Source organism: Harpia harpyja, chromosome 9 (assembly GCF_026419915.1).
Source record: "Harpia harpyja isolate bHarHar1 chromosome 9, bHarHar1 primary haplotype, whole genome shotgun sequence".
NCBI classification, from domain to species: domain Eukaryota; kingdom Metazoa; phylum Chordata; class Aves; order Accipitriformes; family Accipitridae; genus Harpia; species Harpia harpyja.
Window position 1 is genome coordinate 21,586,945 of NC_068948.1, and position 15,543 is coordinate 21,602,487.

A 15,543-nucleotide genomic window follows, 5' to 3' on the forward strand; every position below is an offset into this window, starting at 1 on the left:
GTGCTTTAGCAAGCAGTTACACAGCAAGGCAGGGTACAGACTTGCAATTGAGATACCGTAACTCAGCACTATCTACCCGTTAGTTGACAAGATGCAAACTCTTAGTTTGCGGGGGAAAACAATGCACCAGGGGAAACAACTCAAACATGAAAATGACAGTAGCGAACATGAGTTGTACTTTGTTATTAGAAGACGACCAAGATGACCCAGGCAGTAAGCATTCACAGCTTTGCTGATAGTTCATTACTTGTCATTCTGCTGTAACTTTCACATATGCCCATATACCCCTTCCTTTTTGCAGTCAGGCGCACCATCTCCAGCCCCAGAAACGTACTTGTGGAAGAGATGGCCGCAAGGGAGTTTACGTGCGGATTGCATGGAGTCCCAGCAAATGGCACAGTCATCATTATTGACTGCTAGCTCCTCTGGTGTTGCAACTGCAAACCTACAAAGAAAAAGGAAGAGACAGAAGTAATGACTACACCAGCTCAGCACGGCCTCTCGTCTAAAGAATCCCACGCTGTGAAAACCTTATCCTCCACATTAACTTTTCGTTAGGAGAGGTGTGCCAGCAAGTTTGCTAATTTTTTCCGTAACTCAGACTCACACCACAAAGGAAGACACACATACACGTCCCTCCCATGCCTTCTTACAGGCACATTTTTTTGCACATCTCCGCATACTTCCTAAGTGCAAAAAGCTTTGACTTAGTATCTTCCAAGAAGTATGATCATTAGGTTGAGAACCTCAAGTTATAATCTGTATAGATTTGGTTTATGTCATTTTTCTAAATGAGTTTTAATAGCTGTACCCATTAAGATGTCTTCTTGGGATCATAAGCACTTATGGTCTGACTAATTTTGGCCTCGGATTTTGCCAACCCCCATTTGTCTTTCATTTTTTTTCCTTCTTTCTTTAAACTACAGCAGCATGCAAGCATTTACTACATAGTACCCAAACACAGACAATATAGAAATGAGTGGTATAACAACATTTCACGGTACTGCTGGTGTGGGATATACCTGAAGAACAACTACACAAAAGCAGGGAGCTCACTGCCATTGGCAACTTCAGGAGGAAGCTAGAATGTGGTTCTTTCAGAACAATCAGAACGACAAAAACACATCAAGTCACTCAGACAAAAAGTCTGAGACACTGCAACTCAAACAGCTTTGTGAGCAGCTTAAAGGGGTTCAGCAGCTGCATCTTACTGAAAAGAAACAATGCACTGTGGATTAACTTTATTATGCAGCTCTTAATCTCGTATTACAGCCATTAAATGACTTTTCACAAATAAAACCTCGGGAATTTCTAGAGAAGTCAGTCTTCTCCATCTGGACTACAGCAGCAGGCATCAGAGCTAGTCAAACCCACTGAAGCCCACAATGAAAATGGTACAGCGATGTACAGAAAGAGTAAAACTCCCTGTTGCTCTTAAAATTATTAAAGACATGGCTGAGTTATGACAACATTGGATCAGAGATGCAGTAGTATCTGGCACAATACTAGTTTTTAGCAGGCCTCTCAATTTCTCTATATTGCCTCACTATGGGGAATGGACTAAAGTAATCCCAAGGTGCTCTCAGCTCCACTACAACTACAGAGTCTGTTTAGATTTGCTTCAGGTTTAATAAATACATACCTAAAGCTGATCAGGTTTTAATTAATATTTCAATTTAATTTCAGGCAGTAACTGAATAGTATGGCCTAATGAGATGAAGAGCATTTATTTCCGTCACAGCCAAAGCCAATATTTGACAACTGAAACAGGCAGAGCTCTGCAGAGTTTATGTCACTCCACCAGGGTAGTATAGAAAAGAATACAGGAGAAAAAATACCGGACAGGGGAGTTGACTTGTTGCCAGTAATAGGGTACCAGTAATACTGCTATTATAAAAGTCAATCCTACATATCTGTTAAAACCAGAAAGGGTGTGCCCAGTAACAAATAAAATGGGTAAAAACGTACTTTAAGTGTAAAGACTTTAAGAGCTGGATTTGCAAGATTGCATCTCCCCGGCTTACACCATGCCATCATGTATCAAAGGAAGGTAAAAGAATCCCAACTTCTTCATCAGGATCCACTCTCCAAGATCCACATCAAGATCTCAGAGCAAATAAGAGGCTCACCTAGCTTCCATGTTTCCAACCACACGCAGGTAGTTCTTGTGCCGCCGAATTCTTCGTTGAACCTCATGGAACAGGTAGCGCAGCTGCATAAAAATCACCAGGCTCGCCATTGACAACCAGATATTGCCAAACAGCTTTTGGAAAAAAAAAACAGAATGGTGATTAGAAACAAACACGATGGGAAACAAGAGGCCACCACAAGAAACTGCATCAGGTCTCAAGAGAAAAAGAAATCGAGAAAACAACACTGAATAATTTTTCTTTTGTTGAGACCATTCAGCCTAACCACAGATGTTCACAGGTATTACTACTCATTACATCTTCAGATACAACTTAAGCAGACTAGCATTTATAATAAGGATAAACTGTATTTAGTCCTGTTCAGCTAAATGTCCCCTGCTGCCAAGGAAAATAATTCAGTCTGATATTACTCAACAACAAAGCTAATTAAACACCTGTTAAACAGATAATTACACAGTAGTTAATACTCTATAACAAAGTTATTTGTGAGGACTCCAATTACACAGGAGGAAAGAATGCCAGAACGCCCCACACTACATTTTCCTCTTTATTTAAATAATTTCTCTGTAATATTTGGTTCCTAAAAGAAGAAAAAAAAAGTATACCCAGTATACCCTTTATCTTAAGGCCAGTCTATTTGCTCAACATTATGTCCAGTATTTCATACCAGCATATGAATATGATGCATCAAGTCCAGTGAAAGCAAGGTTAGCTCCATGACAAAATCTGTGTAGTAGACATAAGTGCCTTTGCCCTCCCACGTTCCTTCATGGTTGAGATCCCAGAGGTGAATTATATATCTGCAAGAGCAGGGAAATTAACATTATTCTATCTTTTTTGTTAAATAGCATCTCTAACATTCAAACGATTTTATCCATTTTTCAAACAACTTCTGGATATGGATTCTTTGCCCTTCCTAAGCCCAGTGCCTGCACTCTGTGCTTTCCTGGGGGACTTTTTTTAATGTTACGGGTTCAAACAGCAACATTTTAAAAAGGCAAAAAGCAATCAATGCTTAGCCCACACTGGCATTACAGATACCACCAGCTAACAGAGATGATGTAGCATTTGCTAAAAACTCCTGCAAGTACCAAAAGCCAGTCTTGGGATTATAGTAACCACAGACCCAGATCTTTCAGCACATGAGATGTTTCTCAGGTGAAGACAGACCCGAAATGCCAATAGTGACCTGGACAAAGAGGTTCTGTGCTACACATCATGTCCTACATATGCATACACACATGCATTACAGATACACATGCATGCTACTTTTTCAAAGCAAAAGTTCTAGAGATTAAGATCTTAAAAGAAAACCAGTAGTATGGCATTAAGTAGCATATATCAACCCTCATACAGCAGCACCAATCCATTTTAATCCATGCCTCAAGCTATTAGCACCCACTAAAGCTATCCATGCATTGCAGAATTCATGCTTAAAAATAGTACAGGCTAAAGATAACCACCTTTGCCCATCTCGAAACATGCATTTGTAATTCAACAAGGTAATTACTTACACCTCTTAAATCAGCATGCTATATGCACTACCTTCTTGAACAACCATCCTGCAAAACATAAGCTACTCACCGTAAAATCACATGAGCAGTTCTGACTGTCACAAGCAGAGACTGCAGAAGAGTGGGGAAAAAAAAAAGATACATTAACAACATTCTGGCAGGAACAGCGGTCCAGAGGCAGGACCTAAAGGGTTAAAACACAAAATGCATTTACTGCAGCTTAACAAGCTCCTGCGAACCAATGGTCACTATAGATGACTGTGTGCACAATACACCTGTGACAAACATGAAGCTTATAAATAAATAAGAAAGAAATTGTTCTCAAACACACAATGCTCTTGGAGCAGCCGCTAGCATCACTGCTGTTAAGTCTCACTTTTCCCCCCCGCTACATAGGACATATTGCCTTTTTCAATTCTTATCACTCTGAGTATCAAGACCACAATCCCAACAACTACCTCTCCTTATCCCACTGCTCAAGAAAAATCTGAAGAACCGAATAGTAGCAGGAATTTGAGGAAGAACCATGGAAGCACTTTCAAATAATCTCCCCTCTTTGCTGAGATGTGAACGCTGCAAAAGTAACTTCTCTCTTTAATCATACTTACCTCTCTAGGCTAAGTACAGAGAAAAAAACTGAGTATATCAGAAAGTGTAAGTAGATCAGAAGTGTAAAGAAGAGTCACCAGAAAGAATGTTTCCAGAACACCTAATCACATTTCCATGGGCTCTAATCATCTAAGAAACACAGCCCCATCACCTCTCTCTAACCTGTCAGGCCCACAGTGTCCCATCCCTTCATTGTATGCTCCCAGTCAAAGAAAACGGGACAGGATGAACCCCCTTCAGAGACTGCCCACGCTACCCTGTAGTTAGCAGGGGCCAACTGACACCAAGATGCAGGGGATTTATAATGAGCAACTGAAACCATTTCTGTAAAACTGGTCTGATGGCATGCCTTCAGCATAAGTATTAAAAACAGTACAGAACAACTATCAAAACCACTAACTTCCCAATATAGCAATGAAACAGCTGGTTTGAATATTTTTTTCCATCTGTAAAAAGCATTCTTAAAATGCTTCTGTGCATATTTAATCCTTAGTAATATCCAACTTATCTGCCAACTGTTTACTGGTTGGCTTTAAAATAAACGTTCCTGTGACAATTGAAACACCAGTGCAATCTTCTGACCAAATAAGCGCTTCAGGATAAGATGCACATATCATTCAAGTAACACAAAAAAAAGTCAAGAAGGTAACAGCAAGTCACCTAGCACAGTGTGCTGCTCTCATCACAAACATCTTTCATAAAGAAGTTAAATTGGCATACTAGGTGCTCCTGCAAGGCACACTGCGAGACCCTCTTCTGTCTCCTGTTACCCTGCATGTGGGTACCGGAAAGAGACTACACCTTCTTCACATGAGGTTTTCGGCTACAGAGAAGCTTTGGGCAGACCACAGAGGGAAAGTAAGTATGTCCAAATTCTAACCATACAAGTGGGGAAACAGAATGATTACGTGAGATGCTGGAGGGATACGCCATTGAGCACAAATTTGTGTCAAAACCAGTATATGTGGCATAAAGTCTCCGATAAGGAAGACATCTGTCAGGTAGAAATCTGAAGAGTCTAGTCTTTGCAACTTTTAAGACGTTAATGTTGCCAAGACATGATTTATACTGGTTAGTGCTGAGGCAGCAAGAGCATCAAAATTAAAAGGATGAGCTAGTGCAGATTTGGTCAAGGCACTGGTCTCTGGTTCCTCCACTGTTTCCAGAAATGCATTTCAGTGTTCTGACACAAGAAATACTTTGCAGAAAATACAACACTGCATCACAAGTTACACAACTCTGTAATCTGAGGTTCTAAACATACAGTAGGCCATTTTCAGTACCAACACCTCAAGAGCTCTTGCTCTGCTCAAAATGAACCGCTTATCCCCTGCAGACTCTGTGACACTGGCAGTCACGTAGATTAGCACACGACTGGAAGGCACTCAAACCCTAAGATAATGGATGCAGCATGAGAAGCTATACAGGAAAATATACTGTTATCTGTAAGGTACGATTCTAAGATTTGAATATCACTATCATTATACAGCCTTAACTGGGATGTATGAAACAGGATCAGAGGATGGCTGCTACAGGAATGAAGTAATTCTTACAATAAAAAAGGTGCAAAGATAGACAGACTGGACATTACTTGCTATACTATAATTCTCAAATACCATTTATTAAGGGAAAAAGCTTAATGTTTACTCAAAAATACAGACTGTCCTTATTTAACCTTCTCTGGGCATTTGCACATTTCACATCCAGCCTTTGCAGGAAAGAAAAGGCTGACAAACAACCCAGAACAAGTGGAAGCCTACTAAAACCCGAGAAAAACACCTATATTGCTTTATTGAAAACCCTGAGGCATCAAGCTAAATCAATGTTTGCAGAGTCAGGAGAGAGATGAATAGCTTAATGTAACTTAATGTAATTAAATACACACTAATGGAATACACTTGGCAGGGTCCCTCTCGAACAGCATCACACAAGCCACCACCAGGAAAACATTTCAGTCTGCAAGATTTAATGCTTTTTGCTGAGAGCTTGAGGACTGCCACGAGGTGTCACTGCTAGTATCTGTACAGAAAGAAGCCTAAATGTTTTATTCCACTTACATGAGTGCTGGGTATTAAAATCAAGGAAACTACCCATGGTCACCCAATCCATATAGGGTGTATTTAAAACATTCATGAAAGGGCAAGATATTAGACAATTTCATATGAGGAAAGATTAAACAGATTAGATTTCTTTTGCTTGGAAGGCAAGTCAGAAGGGGAACAGGAGAAAGGTCTATAAAATCACCAATGGTATGAAGAAGAGTAAACAAGAAATGATTCTTTGCACTTTTTCACCATAAATGTCTGAGATGATAGCCAGGGACACTATCAGACAGAAGATTCAGAACAAATAGAAGAGCTCTTTTGTGTACACAAAGCCGAGTTAAATGTGGAATTTGCTGCCTTTGGATATCGTGGAGGCCAAAGTATAAATGAGCTCAATAAACGATCAGACAACTTTCCAGAGTCCATCTGAGGCTATCAAACCCAACAGGCTTGTGCAACCCTCACCTCAGGAACATCCTCAAATGCCAGCTGTTGCAAGCAAGGGTAGAGAACCCTTTCCTATACGTTCCCCACAAACCTCCTCTGCTGTCCACCAGCAGCACAGCAAGCTGCCTGGATCCATGGCCTGGCTGAGGACCACACACTTATGCTGACTGAGCCACTCCTTTGTTAATAAGCAGACAGAACAGCTCCCGCTGAAATGAATAGCTGGGCCCCATCCTGCAATGCAAAACACATACACCACCACAAGGCACAGCACTAACGAGGCAACGCTTTGGCACTTTAATGCTCCCTGATAAACCTACCCCACGCTGGTACAAGGCTGATACATCCTTCCACTAAGCCCAGATAAGAAACACAACACCAACAAGACCCCACCTATTAGAGACACTGACAAATCTTCAGTACCCTTCCACTGTGCAACTACAAATCTGGCCTTGCATATCCTCGTATTTAGGGAAAAGTAAACTGACATATTAAATAACTGAACTGTGGTGTGACCAGCATCATATTCTCCTATCAGGTGACTGTTTTCTTTCTTCTCCACTAACTCCGAGTTCAAGATAGGAGAAGAAAAATAAACCATACATGCTACTTGTTATCTGAACTAAGGATGAGCTAACACTTGCAATTATACCGGTTACCTCCCCTTTGTTTAAGATTACCACTTCCTCAGCAGAGTGCAACAACCCACCATAACATCAAAAACATACTGATGTTCACTCCACAAACATATTGATGTTTACTCCAACTGCAAAGAGTTCAGGAGTGCACAAACATGCCTTGCTCATCTCAGCTGAGACACAACTCTTTACACAAACATAAGCAAATCACATGAGCATGCCTTACGGAAAGGATGTTAGTCTCATTCCTTTTGGGGAGAAATGAAATAGAAAATACAACCTCAGAGAAACACGCTGAGGTGCACATCACACTTTTACATACACTCTCTCCCTCTCTCTAGCGGCCATTTCAACTAACCCTTCTTGCAATGCTCATGAAGCACAACCATTATTTTTTCATAGGCTGCCATTTGATTTCAGCATCATCTTAAGGATTTATCCTCTCATTCTCTTCTTCAGACACAGGTCTTTTGTAGGCTTAAACTCTAAAGAAAGCAAGCATGCAGATCTGGCAGATCTAAAGCAGGGGAGGGTTTGTTTGCATCTTTGGAGTTTTTTCCTTGTGGGAAACGAAAAGAAAACCCACCGCATGCCAAGATACCCCCAAGCGAGGGGTGAAAAGCAAAGCAGAAACCATGACACGTATGAAGGAAGTCTCACCTCTGCTGCCATGAAAGCCAACGTGTGCATGCCATGAGTGTAGCCAATAATACCACAGACAACTGCTAATCCACAGCAGGACAGGAGCATGGCTATGAGCAGGGTCAGGACTCTGATGTGGCTGCTCATGGGTGTGGTAGGAGAAAAGGAAAGCTGCAACACAAATACATAACAGGTTTAAAGGAGTACTTAATCCACCCTGCCTTCCATAGTCACCTCACCAAACAAGTCCTCATTCAGGAAAATCTCTTGCTTTCTAGAATAAAACCAATTTCACAACCTCAACCATGCAGTGTAGTAATAAATGACGTGGAATAAAGCTAAAACCACACACCATCCCAAAGTCTCGTTCATCTCGCTGTCATTTACATTCACCAGGCTTTTAAAGCCAGAGGGGATCATTACGATTATTTGATCTAAAGTTGAGATCACCTGTGCAAGAAAACCACAGACACTTTCTCACACAGTAGCTTCTGCATCAAATTCACAGCATCTGCTTAGGATGAACATACATTTTAGAAAGACGCCTAACCATAATACACAGTCTTTGAGCAATGAGAAAAATTGTTCTGTCAATTTTTCACCTTACCACTGATCTGAATTTGTCCAGCTTTATCTTCCAGCCACTAGTTCCAGCCACGTCATTTTATTCTGGAAGAAAGAGACATCTCCCCCCAAAATTTAACTTGCAGCTAGAGACTGCTGGATAGAGTCTACTGAAAATAGTTGCCTCATTCAATAGCATGCATAGCATATTAATTCTCTAAACTACCTTAATGGTAGGCCACACCTAGGCTGCCTAAATCAAAGATGACCCAAGAGGCAAAGTATTTAGGTGGTCCATCCCCTTATTTTCAGGGCAGGAAGGGGAAGAACAGGACACGGAAAGAAGGAGTTGCCCAAAGCTTCACTCTGGTCTGATTGATGAAGCTGACTCGCATGTTTTGTTTTTAAATTGGTTCTTTCTTCCTTGTTTACATCTGGTTCAGTTCCACATCCCCCTGAGTTTGGAAAGCAGATCACACAAGTACAATTTGTCCAAGTAAAGAATTACGATACACGCTTTGAATGCAGAAGGAATATAATAAGGATTTCTTCCCACATGAGCTTTGTTCTTTCACAGCTTTCTGAACAACACTAAAAATACCAGATGACTGCCTTCTTCAATTCCGTCTCAATTTTCCTAACCCCAACCAATCTAGTTTCAAGCTTAGTGCCTAGCTACTTGTGAATTAATAGGCCTTACTGGACATTAATTTAAAAAAAAAAAGCACAGAGCTACCAAAAGGAAATTCATGGATTCGATTTAGTTCAAACTTTTATTCCAAGACAGCGGAGCTGAGGAAAATGTATGTCCATTATAGATTTTTAAAGGGCAAGATTTACTATTCAAATTCCAGTTCCTTCTTCCTTGCCTAGCCTTCAATTTCTGCATCTCTACTGAATTTGTTCTTGGTATTAACAGAAACTGGGATGTAGCTTATGGAGAAAGTTGCACTGTATATTGTAAAGACATTGGCAGTCAATATTTGGTAAATGTAAATGAGCTTGAAACCTGAGCACAGAATCCACAGAAACAGGCTTCATGGACCAGTCCTAAAGGGCACCAATCTAAGGGATGTTCTGTTGTCAAGATTTCTTCACTAAGGAGAGCTATGAACACATCTCACAGAGTTATGTAATAGTAATTACAGGGCACATATAAGAGGCAATTTATCAAAGAAAATAAGTATCTTCAGCTCCATTTGTCTCATGGAAAAACTGAAGGAGTAAGATTGACACTGCACTTTAAAGCAAGTATTCGAAGCTACTGGGAGGTGCACGTGTTCAGCACCGCAGGGTGCGGAAAAGGTCTAAATGAACTGTTTGTAACCTATCATGAGCCAGTGCCTGAACCAGACACAGAATTTGCATGTCCCAAAAGACAGCCCTGAATCAAAACTTACATATTCAAAGCGATCCTTGCAGAGCTGAACCATAAGATGAAGAAACACAAGTCCAGAGAACCAGAGGCACCACATCACCACTTCTTCCACTGTCTGAACATTCAGCACACCAAAAATGAAGATGAACTTGTAGAAAATGAAATTCCAGAATTTATCCTTGAGATGCTGTAAAGGAAGACATTTGGTTACTGTAGTGAAAGCACTGACAATCCACATGCAGGGGAAAGGAGGAGGGAAAAAGAGAAAGAAAAAAAAAGATGGAAGTAGAAATGCGACAATATGTTAGCAACAGCCTGCTGCATACACATCTTGAATAGTATTTGTTACCCTTACTGAATTAAAAACATACTAGAAATATTAGCAGTCCTTAGTATCTTATTTAGTCTTTTGTACCACTATAGCATAACTGTGCAACACAGTGCACAACGTAGTTTCCTGCCATACTTCTAAAACAGTGGTTAGCACAAACCAAGTCTGATCTCAGTTTGATTCTCCAAACCCAAGCAACACAGCTAGTGGGCTGCAAACACAAAGTCCTCTTTGCTAGAAGAACTGCCACGGTTAGTTATACAAGATGCCCAAATAGCCTAGCACCTTGCTTTCAAAAACCTGTCAAAAAGTACAGACGATTAAGAAAAGATGACAAAGTCTGTTCTTAAAAAGCACAATGCCTACAGTGGAGAACGAGATGGATGAGCAATGAAAAAAAAATTATTCCCACGCACATGCAGTATGAAAGAAACAATATGATGGTCTCAAGCAGCAGATAGCAAGCCAGCTTGTTGGGGATAAAAAAATTTATGAAATAAAGTGTTTTGTTAAAGAACACGATGAAATCACCAGAAGTTTAGTTAAGACAGGCCCAGAATTCCTTCAGGATGCTGCCATTTTTGGCTCGCTAATATTAATAACCAGCTTTCCTTTACATGAGAACTGAAGCATACTCCCACTGTCCAAAAGCAAATGGATCCACACTGTTACTGCTTTTCATTTCAGTTTTTAAAAGAGTAGAGCACATCCTGAAAATTATCACTGGTTAAAATTCCACATCCTTATAGCCAACACAGACTGGAAAGAAAATCTGGCCCAATGCAGTTTGAATAGTGCCTTGTTTTTAATACACTTCACTCAAAGGCTCTACGGGGTGTGAACCACAAATACAATAGGCTTTGAGAGATCCACGGTTATTACTGAAGCTTTATGTGCCTCAGTTCTGCATGTCAAAAATCATCATGGCCTGATTTCTCCTAAAGAACTGCATTTACACACTTTTTTTTTTAAATACATGAACACACTTCAAACCACTGCTACTGCATTTACACAAGGCAACTTATGCATTTGTCTTCCTTTTTTAAAAAAATATACAGATACTATTCAAACTACCGCTGCTGCTGCTTTTATCTTCTGCAGGATCCTGTTTTTAAAAAGCCTGTGCTTTAATGGTTCCCTTGCTGAATTTTTAAAAACATTCTCACCTGGCCCAAGAGCAGGACTAAAGAGCCCGAGTTTTCAGCCCTGCTTACTTCCTTTCTCTGGGCATATGCCTGCCTACTCCCCCTTAAACCTGAGGGTAGATAAACCATCCACTCAGCATATAAGGATGGAAAGCACTTCTCCAGCAGTCAGGGCACAAAACAAGGTACAAGAGGGAACTCAGACTGCCAGTGCTTATAACTAACCACAAAATGCAATGGAGAAATGCTGCCAAGTGCAAACTGAAGAGAGAAGAACACATTGTAAGTATTCTGAAATGAGGTGCACTTGTAAGAAGTCTGACAAAGTTAATTAAGGAAGCGGGATTTTCAAGTTGACCATGGGCTTATAAAATACAACAGGAACAGTGAAAAAGAGTTCCCTTCAGAAATAAACTGGCAGCTTGTGGCTGTGGATATACTAGTTAACCAAACGGTAAGATTTAAGCTTATGTTGTTCTAAAATTTACTTTTCTTGTGTACTTTCAGCAATTCCATATAGAACACACCAGTCGCACACCAATAAATTATGAAACGTGACAATATCCAAGGCAACGCATTGCCGTCTTACCTGCCTCTCACTGACACGAAGAGGACCAAACACCATACACTGGATTAGCTTAGCAACCAACATCAGAAAACAGCAGGCAGTGTTCACTAGCACCTGGAAAGAAATAAAGCAGTCAGTGACAAATACTTTTGCCCCATTTAGAAGGGCAGGAAGAGAGAGAGAGAAGGGGAATGAACAAGCCTAATAAAACCTACCATTGTTCACAGAACAGCATTAGTTGCCCTTTTTTTTTTTTTTTTTGGTGAGATTTAAGCCTGGCCTCTTCCAAGACACATACAGTAGCTGATAAGTCACTTAACTTTTTTCTAGAAATACTAACATGGTCAGTCTGATACACCAGTATATCCAACAAACTAGCCCACCTCTTCACAATAAATTGTTTTATATGGATTAGCAAATTTCAGCACCAGGGAACATGGGGACGAAACTTACAGATGCTCATTTTGTTTAAGGTGCGGCAGATGAGAAAACTCCAGTTTGAATCTGTTGTTACAGGAACAAGATTCAGACATTGTCTCAAAACATACGGAATAACACACACTCCTTCTGTAACCACACTGCTGAAAGTCACAAGGAGCAGAATACACAGGCCTGGGAAAACTGCTTCTCATATTTGACAAAGACACTTGTAATTAACTTTTGACCTCTGCAGAACACTAAAAGGGGGAGGGGGGGATGGTGAAGCAGGCTCACTCTAAAGGACATACAACAAACTTTTCCAGGGCTCTTAGTTTAAGGTTCTGAGACTGAGTTTCAACAAGCTGCATGTGTTTGGTTACATTGAAAAATCAGTGCCTCAGTCGAACAAGCATGTTGTAAAGCAGATGCCCAACTAATGCCACCTTTGATTGATAGACATATGAAAAGTTCAACAGCAAGAGCTCAGCTAGGTTTTTGATATCCCCTTGTTGAGCCTTTATTTCAACTACAGAAATTAGTGAGCCAAGATTCACATACCATTGCAGATTTGGGTTTAAAGAGCTACAGAAAATTATTCTCTGGGGGTTTTTTTCTTAAATGGTGAGAATGCTTCCCCTTACCTGCGTGACTTTAAATATCATTTTTAAAAGAGAAGCAGGTAAAGCTTGGGCCTGAACACCTGATGGTCTCTCACAAAGATTTCTAGCCGAGCAGGACACGCAGTGCTTCGAGAAGCACCAAGTGCAGCAGAACAGAACCGCAGCACAACCCTCCCAAGAGCTTCCCCCAAAAGCCAACCACGGCGGGGGGGGGGGGGGGGGGGACGCTCAGGGACAAGCACAAGCACGAAGCCGAACTTTCAGGGCTCTCAGCTTGCAGGCAGCCCTATCATCCCGGCCAAGGAAGGAAGGGGAGCGGCTGCAGCCCGGGCAGGGGCGCACCCCCGACCCCAGCGCCCACCTCCCCGCCCGCCGCGCCGCCTTTCCTCACCCAGCTCGCCAAGAGAAGCCCTCTTTATTCTGCCTTCTCGCCCCCCGCCAGCCGCCGTGAGGTGCCGGCAGAGGCCGCGCCGCCCACCCCCGGCCTCGGCCCCGGCCCCGTCGGAGGCCGCGGGGCCCGCCGCGCCGCTCCGCTCCGCCGGGCTCAGCCGCCACCCGCCCGCCCAGCTCCGCAGGCCCCGCCGCCGCCCGCCCAGGGCTCACCCAGACGCAGAGGCTGTCGGAGAGCAGGTAGTAGGCGACGTCCAGGGCCCGCGGCCCGCCGCGGCGCGGGGGTTCGGCCGGCTCGGTGCCCGCCGCCGCCCCGCCGTCCGGCTGCGGGGGGCCGCCGGGGGCCTGGCTGAGGGCGCGGTAGGCGCTGAGGCCGGTGCCCAGCAGGGCCAGGGCGCTGAGCGCCGTGTAGGTGCGGAGGCTGGGCCAGGGGAAGCGCTCCAGGAAGAGCAGCGGCATCGCGGAGCCCGTCGTCGTCGCCGCCGCCCGGCCGGCCGCCTCGGCCCCCTCGGCCCCAGCCCGCCGCGCTCCCCCGCTCCTGCGGCCTAGCGCCCGCCCCGCCACCGCCGTTCCGCCCCTCCCCGCGGCCGCCCCCCCCCGTTGGAGGCCGGGGGAGGGAATGGGCCCAAACCGCGCCCCCCCCCCCCGGCTCCCAGCGCCGCGTCCGCCCGCCCCGTCACGAACCGCTCCCCAGCGCGCTGAGTCACGGCTGGGGCGGCGCTTCCACCGGGCCCAGCGCAGCGGGAAGCGCTGGACCCCCCTCCCGGCCCGGCCCGGCCCTGCCCCGCGGAGCGGCGGAGAGGCTCCGCACCCCGGCGGCCCGCCCGCTCCGGCGGCAGCCGCCGCACAACCAGAGCGAAGGGGGGCGGGGGGGCTTGCGGGAAATTAGAGGGGGGGTTCTCCTTCCGTGGCCCCGAAACCTACAGGCATGTAGTCAAAGGAGAAAGCAGAGGGCCCATGCTGCGCTCCAGCGCTCTTTCACAGGTAGCGTGGCACAAAATGAGTCTCTCAAAGTAGGCAGCAATGGAAGGTGAGGGATGCTGGTAAATGCCAGGCCTCGAAAGCAGAGCTCTGCTGCTTGTTCCTGTAGCATCTGACTTCCAACTGTCCACCCTCACTTCCCCATGCAAAAATTGTTCCATTTTGCACTCCCCTGCTAGCTTTATTTTCCACAGCTGGCAGTCATCTAAGAAACCATACATTTTGCTAACCATATGTCTAGGCCTTCCATCCACAGGACCAAAGGGAACAGCCGTACCGCTACATTTTCCAGTATTTTCTTGGTATGGCTCCCACACTGCACCGCTTCAATTTGACTGAAGCACCAAGCTGTCACAATTGTTCTGTACATAGCCTACCAGTACAACTGGCAACAGAACCGAGCACTTTGGCAAATTTCAGTTCTCTTGGCAGCACGCACTCTCCCAGCGATGCCTTCATAAAAGAGGACAGCGCGCAAGCAACAGCGCATCTTCTGATCAGAGGTGGAATTTGGAAACAAGTCTTTCAAAGAGTTATCAAGCAAAACAATGGAAGGCTAAAGGCATTAGGAAGGGAACTGATGTTTAGCCAAGCACGTAAAAAACCCAAAACTATAAAGGCTGATATTTACTACCTGCAAGAGTCTGAAATGTTGAGGAGGAAAAGCAGAAGTATGGGTATCCCCTTGCAGGATGACACAGCACACTGGTCTACTACAACAGCTCGGCATAATGTGGAACCACTCACATATGGCATTGGCAAAACATTTCAACATGACCCAAATTCTGTCCTGTAGCTATAAAAAAAAATATACAGAATTAATTTCACTTTCCAACTGGATCTCGGGACAGTCCAACAGAATCTGCTGGGTTGTTATTTTCCTAAGGGGGCACAGAGGGAGGAGATACACATCATACCTCCTCCAAGTCCTGTACAAACAGTAATGCTTCCAGATCAGTTCTGGTAAGCTGTGAACAAAGGCTACGCTTGCCTTTAAGTACTCATACTACCTCAAAACAGCAATTCTGTTCTCTAACTTAAGAAAAGACTCAAAATTATGTTGCACCTACTTATACTATTTAATTTCTCCCTCAGACTAAT

The 15,543-nt window shown here is 43.7% G+C and overlaps 1 protein-coding gene across 2 annotated transcripts in view; it reads right to left on the reverse strand.

Annotated features, from left to right (window-relative positions):
* Nucleotides 1-14,009, reverse strand: part of AMFR (autocrine motility factor receptor) — a 30,534-nt gene extending 16,525 nt beyond the window's left edge. Inside the window, exons 1-8 of one of the 2 annotated variants that reach the window (XM_052796235.1) lie at nucleotides 13,675-14,009; nucleotides 12,053-12,145; nucleotides 10,010-10,174; nucleotides 8,064-8,216; nucleotides 3,735-3,775; nucleotides 2,818-2,950; nucleotides 2,130-2,263; nucleotides 335-445 (exon numbers count right to left, since the gene is read on the reverse strand). In XM_052796235.1, coding sequence (XP_052652195.1) covers nucleotides 335-445; nucleotides 2,130-2,263; nucleotides 2,818-2,950; nucleotides 3,735-3,775; nucleotides 8,064-8,216; nucleotides 10,010-10,174; nucleotides 12,053-12,145; nucleotides 13,675-13,920 — 1,076 coding nt within the window. In that variant the 5' untranslated portion in view covers nucleotides 13,921-14,009. The remainder of the gene's footprint in view (nucleotides 1-334; nucleotides 446-2,129; nucleotides 2,264-2,817; nucleotides 2,951-3,734; nucleotides 3,776-8,063; nucleotides 8,217-10,009; nucleotides 10,175-12,052; nucleotides 12,146-13,674) is intronic. The other variant, XM_052796234.1, reaches the window with a different exon arrangement.
* Between the last annotated feature and the right edge of the window lie 1,534 nt (nucleotides 14,010-15,543).